The sequence below is a fragment of the Lytechinus pictus genome, chromosome 16 (genome assembly GCF_037042905.1).
Source record: "Lytechinus pictus isolate F3 Inbred chromosome 16, Lp3.0, whole genome shotgun sequence".
Lineage (NCBI taxonomy): Eukaryota > Metazoa > Echinodermata > Echinoidea > Temnopleuroida > Toxopneustidae > Lytechinus > Lytechinus pictus.
This window is the reverse complement of record NC_087260.1, coordinates 6,480,071-6,495,250: the sequence shown is the minus strand read 5'-3', so window position 1 is coordinate 6,495,250 and position 15,180 is coordinate 6,480,071. Positions and strand designations below refer to the sequence as shown.

The following is a 15,180-nucleotide window of genomic DNA, read 5'->3' as shown; positions in this document are numbered from 1 at the left end:
TCTGTCCAAATATACTTAAAGGAGTGATGATCTAATTAACTCAAATCATTTGATTTGTTATATTGAATTTCACAGGTCATTTCAGTTGCATATTGTATTTTCCTCCATCTTTAGATTGGACGATTCTTCCTAGTGTCGGACATCCTCTTCAACTCCAGTACCAAGGTAACCAATGCCTCTTTCTTCCGCAAGTTCTTTGAGAACTATCTACCGGTCATGATGCAAGATGTCCGAGAGGCGTACAGAAGTATTCAACAGAGACTGAAAGCTGAGCAATTCAAGGTTAGAATTACCTCTATGTGAAAACAGGTCCTTGCATGAATGATTCGAATACAACAGAAGAAAAACTGATAATCATGGGAGTCTTTCACAAAGCATTTTGTCAGCGGTTAAAATGAACGTCTGTTGTTAGCTATTGAAATTCTAATATCCGATTGCTCAAGATCGAATTTGAAATTAAAATCAAGCTTCCTTTGGGCAATTCCATAAAATAATCATTCTTATGTCCCTTTACGTAGTGCTCAGGCCATGATTCATTCTAGAGCATTACGACTTTTCTTATGAAATAGCAAATGGAGACAAATCATTTCAGGGACATTCCACTATCACAGAGTGAGAGGATACGTAGAATTCCCCTCCATGAAACGCGGCCTTTGCATCCAATGAATTCTGTTAATTGCAAGACTGTAATTCATATTGATGGATAAGTATATTACAATTGTACAATGTGTTTAATAGGACTGCAATATTATTTGCACATAACCATTGATAACTTCTAACATTATTTTGACCTCTGTAGCAACGGGTGATGGCTTGCTTCAGGAGTTGGAATGACTGGGCTGTGTATCCCAATGACTTCCTGGTCCGTCTTCAGAACATCTTCCTTGGGTTCCTAGATCATGACTCTGCTAAGGAGGACATACAGATTAAAGACCCAGAGGTTAGTGTCCTGGGGTGGTATTCTGAAAACGTTCTTATCTTTGTTCTTATCTTTTATCTTATCTCATTGAGATAAGAAGACGCTAAAATCATTGCAAATCGGTATTCTGAAAATCTTCTTAACGCGTTCTTATCTCTGTAAGGACTGCCTCCTTCTTATCTTCAACACGCCCATTTTTAGGATATTACCAATCAAAATGCGCTTTATATTGTCAGTTTAACCAATAGAAGCGTTCCTTATGTCAAGATAATATCATGGGCGCTGTGCGTACACTGTTTCTGGCGCATTGCGCGAAATAGGGATTTTATACGCAATGACTGATTATTATTTCGAGACACGTGCACAATAAGGAAAGAAAGAAAGAAAGGAGAGGGAGGAAGGAAGGAAGGAATGAAGGAAGAAAGAAAGTAAGTAAAGAAAAAAAGTAAATAAAGCAGGTACGAATAAAGAATAAAACAGGAAGAAAGAAAGTAAGTAGGTAAGAAAGGAGACAGAAAAGGGTCAGAATAAAGCAGGAAAAAAATGACAGGAACAAAGCAGAAAGTAATGAAAGAGTAAACGAAAGAAAGCAAGCAAAAGATCTTAAATGAAGAAAAGGAAAGAAAGAAACTTAAAGGAAAAAAACGAAAAAGGACAAAAAAAGATTAAAAGGATAAAATGAAGGAATAAAGAACTGAACAAAAAAAAAACGAGTGGAAGAAAAAAAAAAGAAAGAGAAAAAGAAGGAATAAAAAAATGTGAAAGGTGAATGAAGAGAAAAAAGGAAAATGAAACAATGAAACAATGAAAGAGAAATTAAAGCAAAAATAAAGACTAAAGAAAGAAATCGAAAGAAAGGTTAATTCAAAGAAAGAAAGAAAAAGAACGAAAAGGGAATATAAAAAAGGAAGAAAGATGAAGAATAAATGAAACAAAGTAAAATAAGAATAAGGAAGAGATTAAAAAATTCAAAAGAATAAAGCAAAAGATATAAATGAAGAATGAAAGAAAGGAAGATAGACAGATAGAAAGGAAGAAAAAGTGAAAATAGATAAAGAAAGACAAAAGGATAGAAAAAAAAGGTGAAAAACAAAATAAAGGGTGGATGAAAGAAAGGATGGAAAGAATACATGTTATTACCAATGGCCATCTTTTTTGAGCAAGAAAGAACGCGAACATCGTGAGATGTGATAACCCTCTAGCTATCTTAAATATTATCATAAATATCGTAAAAGATAAGAAAGATAAAAGATAAGAACGTTTTCAGAATACCACTTATCTTTATTTTGTTCTTATCTTTTTAGCGCGCTTTTGTATTATGCGCGTGTAATAAATTTACGCGCTCAGCATAGGATGGAAAGCAAGATAAGAAAAAGATAAGAACAAAGATAAGAAAAAGATAAGAACGTTTTCAGAATACCAATTTGAGAACGTGACGTAGATAAGAACAAAATTAAGATAAGAACGTTTTCAGAATACCGCCCCAGGGGGGTGTTTCACAAAGATTTAAGCATGACTTAAGTCGCACTTAAATGCCGACGCGTACATGGTATGCAACGCGCGATCTTATTGATAGACACACAGTAGTGCGCATCCTCATGACACGATCTGACCAATGCGATCAAGCCTTTCATACCGTACGCAAATCGGTATTCAAGTGCGACTCTAAGTCATACTTAAATCTTTGTGAAACACCCCCCAGGTTTCTTGCACTTTCAATGTTTAATTTTTACAAAAAGAAATGTCCCGTCTGTGTGGTCTATCATTAACAGACATTATGCTCTGTCATGATGCATATTCCAGATTCCTTTGTAAAAATGGCTTTCCTGCATGCTTATGATTATGAAACGTACAGCTCTGGACTAGTTTTTACCATGTTATATTATTTCCTTCTTAATTGGTGCAGCTCTCTAACTCTATGTGCATTTAGATTATATGTAAAAAAAAAATCCTGACATTAATCTTGGCGAAGTAAGATTTTATTGTTTTGTTTGTAATTCAAGTTTCACTATTTGCTAGAACATAAAACAAACAGTAAATTATACTAAAAAGTTTCCACTGTGTGTTGCTCCCACTGTGTATTGGTATCATGCAATCCATGTTTTTGATATGTCATGAAAATCCCAAAACAAATTATCTCATGGACGATAAGAAATTGAATTGAATCATACCAGAGATTGATAACACCCCCCCCCCCCACCCTTCCATTTTGTCTTCCCACCAGGCCCTTGCCCAACCGGAGGTTGATCTGGATGGCATACCGGTTGATGAAGCCAAGAAGACAAAGGTTGATGCAGCGGATTTCGATGGTCTCCCCCTGGAGGATGAACAAGATTTTGACGGTGCCCCTAGTAAGGAGTTGTTCCATTGTCTACAATGTCCACTCCATGTTATCTGGTGCTCTGAACATCACATTCCATGTTCTTGGATGATGATGATGTACATTCAAAATATGATGAAGCAATTGAAAATAGTAAAAAAATCCATTCATACGTAAAATGTAGAATGCTTCCATTCAGATTAAGCTTGCCAAACTCATACTAAACACTCAGAACAAGTTTCATTTCACTTATGCACTATTTCATTTTATTGGATTTTGCCTTGATTTTTGTCTCGCCTGCTTAGCAGAGTGAGACTATAGGCGCCGCTTTTCCGACAGCGGCGTCGTCAACAATGAAATCTTAACCAAGGTTAAGTTTTTGAAATGTCATCATAACTTAGAAAGTTTATGGATCTAGTTCATGAAACTTGGACATAAGAGCAACCATGTATCCCTGAATATCATGTGCGAGTTTCAGGTCACATGACCAAGGTCTAAGGTCACTTAGGGTCAACAAACTTTGGCCATGTTGGGGGTATTTGGGGAATTGTCATCATAACTTAGAAAGTTTATGGATCTAGCTCATGAAACATTGACATAAGGGTAATCTAAGTATGAATGATTGTTTTGCACATGTCTTACGTCACATGATCAGGGTCAATGGAATAATATTTTATTAACATATTAGTGTTTTCTTCTGTGATTAGTTAAAATAACACAGTTCTTGTACATAGCGCATATCACATTATATTCATTCATTAGCTGTTTTCAAAGCCAGCACTGCTGCTATATCGAATTGTGTAATGCAGGCGAGACTGCCAGAGGGGTTCCACTTGTCTTGATTTTCTCTTTATTGAAACTATTTAATTTTTCTTTTTTTTTGGGGGGGTGGCCTGAAAATTTGCACACTTTTCGTTAAATATGATTTTTTCTCCGTTTTAGGAGTTCTAAGCTAAACCTGATAACCTGTAATCTATTCACTAGTTCCCACAGAAGGTGCTGAAGATCTTGACGGTGCCCCTCTAGATGGTGACCCCATTGATGGTGCCCCCATGGATGGTGCCCCTATTGACGGTGCTCCCATTGACGGCGCCCCCATTCAGGATGATGACGACCAGAGATCGCTCACAAGCAGCGGTGGATTGAAATCAGATGAGAGCAAAGGCTTTAAGGTAAGGAACCCTAAGGATTGATTGCAGTGTACAGTGAGACCTGCCCATAGCAACAACACATGGGAAACGGATCAAACAAACCAACTTTTCAAAGAGTTGTGATTGATCTGATCAATCTCAACTATGGAAAGCCAGCAAGGTCATCATCTAAAATGCATGATAGTTCAAAATGTTTTCTAGATATGATGTACATTCATAAATTCATTGTTTTCTTGATAACTTGGTGTGTTTGCCTTTGTTTTCAAAGGGCATTTTGCATATTTCCTGTCGAAAAAATTATGACACTGATGGATTTCCATAGAGTTACGATTGATTGGATCAATCGTAACTCTTTGTAAGTCGGGGCCCAGAACATGAACGTATGACATTCATGCATTTTTATTGCATTTAAAAAGATATTTAAAAAAAGAGAGAGAGAAATGATCAAGATTGTTTTTCTACAGGTGGCACCTTCCAAGTGGGAAACCGTTGACTCGTCTTTGTTGGAAGCCCAAGCCATGACAACATCAAAATGGGAAACTTTGGCTGAGGAAGAAGATGAAGTAGAAGAGCAAGAAGAACAAAATGAAGAGTAAGTGAAAAGAAAATTTTAAGAGATAGATTGGTTGACCCAGTTAGATAGATGTAAAGATTGATGGACGGGTGGATCATATATAAAAGAAATTGCACAGAAAAATACAGAAATTACACAAATATCAGATGGATAGATTCTAAATTGAGTTGGTAGAAAACAGTTGAACAGTTTGTTAAACAAAATTAAACCACAGTTTTGGAACAAATATCTTCCCTGCTTGTTTGCAAAATGATGCATTCACTACATGACTGATAAAGACAGATTGTCTTTTTTTTTCTCCCCCTTGTTTGAAATACGACCCTGATTGAAAATGATTTCATTTAAATTTGGTTTAGATTGATAGATGTGGATGTGTAATTTTTTCAAAGTTTTGACTCTGCTCTACTCTTTTGTTGTAGTCTGTAAGAAGAAATGAGTTGGCTGATTGTTTTACTGGGTTTAAAGCTTTGCTTTGATATATTTAATTCCTTTTTTTTTTTCGTTTTTTTTTTTTTACCTTGAATTTTTTGCAGAGAGGAGATGGAAGAAAGAGACGAGAACGGAGAAGATGGAGACGACAGTGTGCAGTCTTTAGCAACAGACTTCTATAAATCATCTGAAATGAATGAAATCAAGAGAGCAAAACTCAGGGAAATTGAGGTAAGAGTTCATTCAAAATTGAATTATTTTCAATCAGTTCATGCCATCCTTTTTCTACCTCTATGTCCCCTGAACATTGACTTTAAGACTGAAAAAAGAAAACAATGTGCAAAACTAGCACCTGATAAAGACTCCCTGTTTAGTTGAACTTGCCTTAGTTGAATTTGCATATATTTGGTTCCATGACATCTGTGGCCCGTAACACAAAGCTTAGCATTGATCGTAGAACATTTTTCTACAACTGATTCCATTGGTTACAATGTACAATCAGTCGTAGAAATCAAGCGTACGATTAATCACTAACCTTTGTGTTACGGGACCCTGGTCTGGCAAAAATTTGCTCTGCATCTGATTCCACACATTAATGGAATGACCAACTTCAACCCTGGATTTAACATTATACCCTATCCTAAACCTAACATAAAACCCTATTGCAACCCTAACCCTCTATCTTAGATGAAATAAAGGCCGGAGCAAGTATTGTGTTACCATGATATTTTCCCAAGTCATAGGTCTTTTCATGTCGTCATCTTCTCTTCATATGCTGTTGTTTTTTAGCCCTTCTTAAATCTAATTTCCCCGTAGTCAAAGCAATTTCTTTGGCCCCAAAAGATTTGACGTCAACAGGGTTGATGGCATCACGTGTACATAAATCAAAGAGGTGCCCCGTGTAATGGTTACTTTTTACTTGCGTTTATCTGTTACCTAGGTGAAAGTGATGAAGTTCCAAGATGATGTTGAGTCCGGTAGAAGAGGCAGGAAGAAGGACATGACATTACAGGAGCAGGTGGAAAGATACAGACATAAACTCATGCAGAAGGTGAGAAAGATGCTATGCTTCATTAAACGTTCTCTTGGTTTGCATGTATGGTTCAATTCAAATATGAATGCTGCATTTTATTAATTATGAAAATGATAACAGTATATTTACCCAGGGTAGCCACTTCAGTTCCGAAACCTGTTCTCCCAGCGGGCCCTGCTATTATTATTACCCGGCTTTAGCTCGACTACCTAGGCACGCAAGCATTATTCAATGATTTTTTTCCCTACCAGGATCCCATTCACCTCGCCTGGGTTGAGTGCAGCACAATGTGGGTAAATTTCTTGCTGAAGAAAAATGTGCCATTGCTAGGAATCAAACCCAGGTCCCGCAGATTGAAAGACAATAGTCATAACCACTAGACCACAATGCAATTGAGAAATAAACATTGAACTGTGAGCTTTGAACATTAAAAACATTATTGCCATTTGTGGTAACGATCTAAAAATTAGAAAATCCTAAAAAATGACCACCCAAGAGTTTATGTGTATGAATTAGTAATAAAATTTGTAAGTGGCAAATGATTTTGGTAGAAAATTGCAAAGTGGACAGAATAAGCGTGTCATTCTAGCCAGGTGTCTTTTCTTTCCAAACAATGATAATACACTGTTCCACATGTGCATATCTTTGGTGGGTCTTTTTTTATGTTATCACTTTTTCAGCTTCGATTTCATGAATTCAGCATTAAATCTCTGTATATAAACCAAATCTAGATCTACGATGATATGATGACAAGCGACTTTGAATTCTAAAGACTTTCTCATTCAATCACTGCTCGCTGCAACTAAGATATTTAGCTTTAAACTAACAGAATTCATGTATTGGTGTAAACAATCTCTTAATGTTTTGTCTTTGTGCTAGGAAAAGGAAAAGGAAGCCGAGAGACAGAGATCAAAGAACAAGGACAGGGAAAGAGATCGGCTCAAGGAGTTTGAAAGAGCTCGTGAAAGGGAACGCGAGAGATTCACCAAGGAACTAGAGGGAAGCTCCGGAGAGGAAGAAATGATGCCCATCCCGTCCTCTAGGCGAGATCGCGACCGAAAGCGTCGCAGATCGCGCACCAGGTCGCGATCGCGGTCCCCATCGATCAGGCGCAGCACCAGCCGGAAAGGGTCTCCCGACTCGCTGTCGGTTCTCAGGGAATACTCTGACTCTCCGTCAAGTCGTTCCCATCGTTCAGGGTCACACTCTCCCAAGAGAACACCTAGCCACAGATCAAGATCGCCTAAGAAATCTCGCAGGTCAAGATCAAGGTCACCGAGGAGGAGAAGGTCACCTTCACCCGGTAGAAGGTTGCAGAGGTCAAGGTCTCGGTCCCCACATAGGAGGTCAAGCCATAAGAAGAAAAGCAAACACTGACACCAGGAGCTGAGATAAAAGACTCTTTGGACATTCCTTTGTCTAATTATGTTCTCGAAGGCAATTTGGTTAGACAAAGAACATTATGACTCTATACTTGTGAAATTATCAATCTGATTTATGATTCTACTTTTTCTATTTCGTCCTATACAGAACTGTTATTATCTGAGTCTGTGTATCGATCCTGCCTTGAATGACAACTCTCCATATAGAACTCTATAGTCTTTAATAGTAGCCATAAGATATTTGCTACCAGAGCCGCGTCTTACAAAGAGTTACGATTGATCCAATCTATCTTAACTCTATGGAAATCCATCAATGTCATAATGTTTTCTACTTACAATTTTCAAAATGTCCTTTGTAAACAAAGGCGAGCACACCAACTTGTCAAGAAAACAATGAATTCATGTAATTTATGTCATATCTAGAAAACATTTCGAACAAACATGCATTTTAGATTTTAACGTTGCTGGCCGTCCATAGTTGTGATTGATTGGATCAATCGCAACTCTTTGTGAGACGGTCCCCAGAACTGTACAGTCCCTGCGCAAAGCAAATGGGATTTACAGAATTCAATAATCACTGGTTTAATTCATTTGGTACAGGGTAGGAGATGCTGCATTTCCAATATAACCTGTCCACTGTCTAGATATTATTAATAATCTTGTGGACTTATTGCAAGCTGCATTGTTAAATTTGAACCTGGAGCACTTCAAGTTTCCTTTCTTCCTCCTTCATAAACCTGTATGGTATAGTGTATTTCCTATTCCATTGTTGAAACCATACACCATAATGCATGATAAATGTGACCCTTTACCCCCAAACCAACATTAAGTCACCAGAGAAGTTTCTCCGTAGAAAGCTGCAATAGTAACTTGGTCTTCAAAAAGTTAGAATTTAGAAATTCAGCTCATTTGAAGGAGTAATGCTTTTCCAACATCCTGTCAACGTTTAGAGTTGTAAAGTTGACTAATAATAGATACCAGGTTTCCGTCATTGTTTTTCTGGACTGCTTAGAAGTTTCACCAAGATGGCAGGTGCATATCTCATACTGTCTTTAGTGAACCATGTATTCTTTAAAGCTCTCACTGGATTTCTTCTAGTCAATCGAGTACTTAAGTGGGCTATGGTTGATCAATTTTGACAAGTTATGTATCATTTTAAAGCTTAGGGTGTGCTTAGAATCTCAATAAAAATCTCAAGATTCATTCTGGTTGACATAGTGTTGGTTCGGAGTAACATATCACTAGGAATTATATTCAGACAGTCGTCGTTAGGCTTTATTTTGGAAAGACAGAGAATTCCATGTTTCTTCGTTTGCAAGGAATTAGAATGTTTGCTTGTCTGAGAAAGGTCATTATTTGTTCCTTTTTTTTGGTACTGTTTGACTGAGCCATGTTAGACTTGCTGACTTGCTTTAACACATTTCCCATAGATCTCCATTTTGCATGTGAATGGGCCAAGTCTTTAATTTGTTAACCAATAATTTTTAGTGATCCAGCCAGAAAGAGGAAATAGTTTGGTCATACATTGTCATGGCTATATGCTAACAATTATGTTTGAGTTCCACAATCCATTTCCTGAGCATTTTTGTTTGTTTTGAAACTATTATCATTCACTTGGTCATAATCAAGAGCTTATCCCATGCACTGTGCTGCAAATGAAACAAACTCTACATATTTATTTATTGCCCATTACTGTGCCGGGGGGGTGTCCCTCCAAATTTATAGAACCTATATTTTTTCATTTTGACTAGTGACTGCCTTGGATTTTTTCGGCGGAGACTGGTGGACCACCAAAATGAGGAAATACATTAGAAATTCAGTGTCACCAAAGACTATGACTATAAACAACTTCTAAGCCTTTAATTCCTTATCTAGATCTTTATATCAAAACTTTCACACGATACTATTATTCCAAACCTTAAATCGACCAAGTAGAGCTGTGAAAATAATGGTACCAAACAGGATTTCTAAATTTTCTTGAATTTATTGACCTGAAATGTTATAATCCAGTTGCATGGACGCATCCATTTTGCATAGTATGCATTGTTTGCACCCCACTGCAGAATTGCTGCACTATTGATCGATCACAAATAGAACAAAATGGCTGTGCCCATGCGCAGGGGTTATAACGTTTCGGGCCGATAATTCAAGCAAGAAAATTACATCCTCAGTACTATTATTAGCATGGCTCTACTGTGTTGATTTATTGTTTAGAAATATAGTTTTATGTGAACGTTTTGATACATAAATCTAGATAAGGAAATACAGGCTTGGAGGTTGTTGATATTCAAAGTCTTTGGTCACACTTTGGTTTCTTATGTTTTTCTTTATTTCAGCAGTCCACCGGTGTGGAAGAAATTGCACAACGGCCTCAGGCAGGCACCAGTGGACCGCCCACTTCGAGTCTGGCCTTGTATAGATATCACGTTCCCATGATAGGTGTATCCAAATTGCACATGAGCTCAATTACTGGCTACAGCAATCGCTGTCCAAGTTTGTTTCCTTATCTCGCAATAAATGTGAGTGACCTTTACATAGAGGCCTGGTGAGTGGCACATCACATATAAAAGGACCTCTTATGTTATCATTTTAGGCAGTATATCTTTATATGTAGGATCCTTTAAACAATTATTCAGGGTAAGTAATTGTTAAAAGGGGAACTAACAACAAAATTGCTGGCATTTACAAGTTTCTTTTGAAAGGTGCAAACTGTTCTCCTTTTTTTTTTATTACTGTTGCCGTTTTCAAACATTTTCTTTCATAAAAAGTACTTCAGGCTTCACCCCCCCCCCCCCCCATCACATTAATTATTGCTGAAAAAATAAATATATTGCATTTCCACCAAAATAACTTTTCACATCCCTAAAAATACCTACGTTGGTACCCTTGCCTTTATGCTGTTCAATAATAAGATAAAAGATTAACAATAATACTTGCTTACCGGTATAAAGTGCTTTACCCTTTCTTGATCAGAAATCTTTAATCATCCGACAATAATGTTAATAATACATGTATGCTACATTAAAACATTTGTTTGACATGTAAGGTTTGATTTAGATTTTTTTTTTCAATTCCTTGTAGCAGTATCATCACTGAAAGCTATTCACCTGTAGTTGCAGCAAACAGGTATTGAAGGTTAATTGTCTCTATGGCGGTGTTGCAAAAAAATATTTGCGATCAATTGCAAATATTTTGTTGCAATTTTACATCTGATAGATCAACGTTTGTTATAGCAAATCAGATGAAACTTGATTCTAGGAGCAGATTAGCAAGCAATCACTAATTTGCATTTAATTGCAAGACATGTGATTGATTTAGGGACCAAAAATAGACTTGCAATGGATCGCAAGTTTCTTGCAACACCCCATATGTCATGCAAGAGATAGTTCTGGTTCATTTGCATAAACCTGCATGCAACTGTGTGTAATCATGGAATCTCAGCTGTAAACCACACTGGAGTTTGCCAACACAGATTGGGCACATGTGGGACAGTGTAATATTATTGCTTGGAAAACAAATATTAAACCTTGTTGGAATAACATGCTTATTATGTCAATTTCTCAGCAATGACACAATTTTACCAGAATTATTTGGTGCATATTTGTTTTTGTTAACATAAATACAAACGCTTGGGTAGCCATTTTATGGGATTCTGTTAAGTTCTGGTTTAGATTGTTACACAACACAATCTACATGTAATACCTAGTCTGCAGGCACAGACCTGTGGGTTTATAGTGCATAATGAAGAGTCTGAAGTAGGGAGACTAGATTTACTCGTGTACTGTGGCTATTAAACCCTATTCAACACAAAGCCAATTGTTACATAAGTCACTAACAGTAAAGATATCATACTTCAGCTCATTTGGCTCTCAAATCATTCATAATTGTCTAGGAAGTATAAATAAATGATTGTCTTCACCATCGATGAGTCAGGAAAGAGCACAGTAAACATGAGAAACATACAACTTTGACACTTTTGGCTTCCCATAATTTTAGCACAGAGTTAGACCGTGGTCTAAGGTAAACCTGACTTCAGAATATGGGCCAGAGGGTCTGGAGACTCGTCTTCACACTAAACATGGTAAAGTTTCTTAAAGTGTTGAATTTTAGTTTGCTTGCAGATTAATCTATTAAACTTCAAGATGTGAATTTCATAATTTAGCAATCAATCGGTTACGTAATGTACCCACCATCCATGCTAATGTGTCCATTGACTTTCCAACCAATGTGTTGTAATATGAATAGTTTGTCCTATAAATATCCAATGTTACATGAAGAGTGTCTCAATATTCTTGTGCAGGAAGGTCAGTATGAAGCTATATATCCTATGTTGAAATGAAAAGGGACTCTTTAAAAGTTATCTTTGATTATGTATATTGTATTTGGTGAAAATACAGTTGTGAATATTTTTCAACATACAGTGTATTGTTCTCTTGTAATTTCTGGAATATCTTCTTTGTTTTATTATTTTATGTATGAATAGTTTTAATTTATGCATTATTCTGATTTTTTGTCTCGCCCGCGTAGCGGAGCGAGACATAGGTATCACTATTTCCGGTGTCGGCGTCGTCGTCGTCGTCAACAATTGTGTTGTACACCCAATAACTTTCTATAGCTTCGAGGTGGGATCACCAAATTCATACCAGAGGTCCATCTCCAGAAGGCACAGGTCAAGTTCGAATATGAGTCGAATTTGAATAAGGTCAAAGGTCAATGAACTTTCCATGACTGGCACTGTGCTGTGTTGTACACATAATAACTTTCTATATCTTCGAGGTGGGATCACCAAATTCATACCAGAGGTCCATCTCCTGAAGGCACAGGTCAAGTTCGAATATGAGTCGAATTTGAATAAGGTCAAAGGTCAATGAACTTTCCATGACTGGCACTGTGCTGTGTTGTACACATAATAACTTTCTATATCTTCGAGGTGGGATCACCAAATTCATACCAGAGGTCCATCTCCTGAAGGCACAGGTCAAGTTCGAATATGAGTCGAATTTGAATAAGGTCAAAGGTCAATGAACTTTCCATGACTGGCACTGTGCTGTGTTGTACACACAATAACTTTCTATAGCTTCGAGGTGAGATCGCCAAATTCATTCAAGAGGTCCATCTCTTGAAGGTGCAGGCCAAGTTCAAATGTGAGCCGAATTTGAATAAGGTCAAAGGTCAATGAACTTTCCATGACTGGCACTGTGCTGTGCTGTACACACAATAACTTTCTATATCTTCGAGTTAGGATTGCCAAATTCATACAAGAGGTCCATCTTTTGAAGGTGCAGGTCAAGTTCAAATGTGAGTTTAATTTGATTAAGGTCAAAGGTCAATGAACTTTCCATGACTGGCACTGTGCTTTGTTGTACACATAATAACTTTTTATATCTTCGAGGTAGGATTGCCAAATTCAAACAAGAGGTCCATCTCTTGAAGGTGCAGGTCAAGTTCGAATGTGAGTTGGATTTGATTAAGGTCAAAGGTCAATGAACTTTCCATGACTGGCACTGCTGTGTTGTACACACAATAACTTTCTATAGCTTCGAGGTGGGATCGCCAAACTCGTAACATAGGTCCATCTAAGTCATATAGCATACATGTAGTTTTGACATGCAGTCTCTTCATGACTGCAATATGCAGGCGAGACAACGCTTGGCGTTTGCCTTGTTTCTTCAATACTTTCATTCTTTCTATTTATTAGGTTTTTTTGTGGTGGTAGGAGGGGGTGTTTCTGCAATTGAATGCCTGTTTCCGATCCATATTGCATAACGTTGTTGAGGGTTCATCATTATCCTTGCTATTATATGAAGATACTAAAATGATAGCATTTGATTGTCCTAGATGTAAAAAAAAAGATTGTGATAGAATTTAACATTTATTATTGACAACAAATTAAAGCTGATGTTGGGTCAGTGTAGTCGCTGAAATTAATCTGCAAAATGTAGGGAGATGATGATTATGATGATGATGATGACGGTGATAGTGATGATGATGATGATGGTGGTGATAGTGATGATGATGGGGATGATGATGATGTTGGTGATGATGGTGATGGAGATGATGATGTTGGTGATTATGATGATGTCGGTGATTATGATGATAGTGATGATGATGGTGATAATGATCAATATCCCAAATTATATTAAACTTTAAAAAAAACCGAAAGACATGGTACAGTGTATTAAAGTTGGGTGGCAGAAGGGGGGGGGGGGGGGATGGAGTATTAGCCATGAATATCACGTTCGAGAGCAACCCCCGAAACTATACTAAGTTTCCCCCACTCGTGGATAAGTTTATTTAAATAAATGGTGTTCATTTTAAGTAAACTGACTAAAGATGTGATATTTAAAATGGTCAACTTTATCAAATTTAAAGAAAAGTGGGAAAGATATGGAATTTTCAAGGAACATTGATTGATTGATTGCAAGTTAGTGAACTGACGATGTTAATGAGTCTTAATCTTATTCAACAAACTGTTTAGAATGTAATATTCCCAGGGGTACTGTCATCACAGGCTGGACACCCCCTGATTGATTTGCTCGTCCACAAAAGCACTCAAAACGGGATTGTTTTTCACGATTGGGCAATAATGTTCGCGCGTACAACGAAAAAGGTATCAAAATTTTCAAAGCCCTGTGCTTTTTGATGTATGGTGTATGTTTACCCTCTCATGAAACTAGAAAATTTGAGACATTTAGTGTGAAGAACACGTGACCAACTATACTTGTAAAGGTACTCTGAGATCGAAGGAAGATGCCCCTTTTCGGGGTCTGTTTCTTACTCCAGAAAGGACATGGTGTCCACCTTGACTGTATCCCTGTATGCGGAACGGATCTCTAAAACTTGGGCCATATTTATATATGGGAGTCTAATTTCCTTGAGGCGTCATGGAATTGACTCAAACACATATTGTAAATTTATGTGATAAATTACAAAAGAGGCTTAGGATACTAATTTCCAATTTATTTTAACTAAATCCTCAATTTATTTGAATTTTGTTTTGTCTTTGTTTATTATACATATAGTCGACATATGCGCAGTGGCGTACCGTGGGTCACGGCATGGGGGGGGGGCACCAGCTATTTTGAGTCACACTTAGTGGGTGCGCGAAGTGCGCTCACTTGCAAGGTATCCTGATCTAATAGACAGTGGCGTAACAGGCGGGGGGCAAGCTGCCCCCCTGGCGGATTTCATCGGGAAAATAAAAAAACGGGGAAAAAGGAAAAAGAGAGAAAGGGAAAGAAAAAGAGGAAAATTGGAAAAAGTTTTTTAAAAATATTAAAAAGGGGACAGAACGAAAGAACATGAATAGAGAAAATGGAAGGAAAGCGGGAAAAGGTACGAAAGAACATTTAAGAAAGTACAAAATATCCTG

General features: G+C 37.3%; 1 protein-coding gene across 3 annotated transcripts in view; it reads left to right on the top strand.

Moving 5' to 3' along the window:
* The window catches only part of LOC129279301 (U2 snRNP-associated SURP motif-containing protein-like), a 39,604-nt gene extending 27,378 nt beyond the window's left edge, over nt 1-12,226 (top strand). For 2 of the 3 annotated variants that reach the window (XM_064111334.1, XM_064111333.1), the window contains exons 15-22: nt 115-282; nt 800-940; nt 3,144-3,270; nt 4,224-4,411; nt 4,855-4,982; nt 5,498-5,624; nt 6,334-6,444; nt 7,306-12,226. In XM_064111334.1, coding sequence (XP_063967404.1) covers nt 115-282; nt 800-940; nt 3,144-3,270; nt 4,224-4,411; nt 4,855-4,982; nt 5,498-5,624; nt 6,334-6,444; nt 7,306-7,803 — 1,488 coding nt within the window. In that variant the 3' untranslated portion in view covers nt 7,804-12,226. The remainder of the gene's footprint in view (nt 1-114; nt 283-799; nt 941-3,143; nt 3,271-4,223; nt 4,412-4,854; nt 4,983-5,497; nt 5,625-6,333; nt 6,445-7,305) is intronic. The other variant, XR_010296091.1, reaches the window with a different exon arrangement.
* Nucleotides 12,227-15,180: the final 2,954 nt, after the last annotated feature.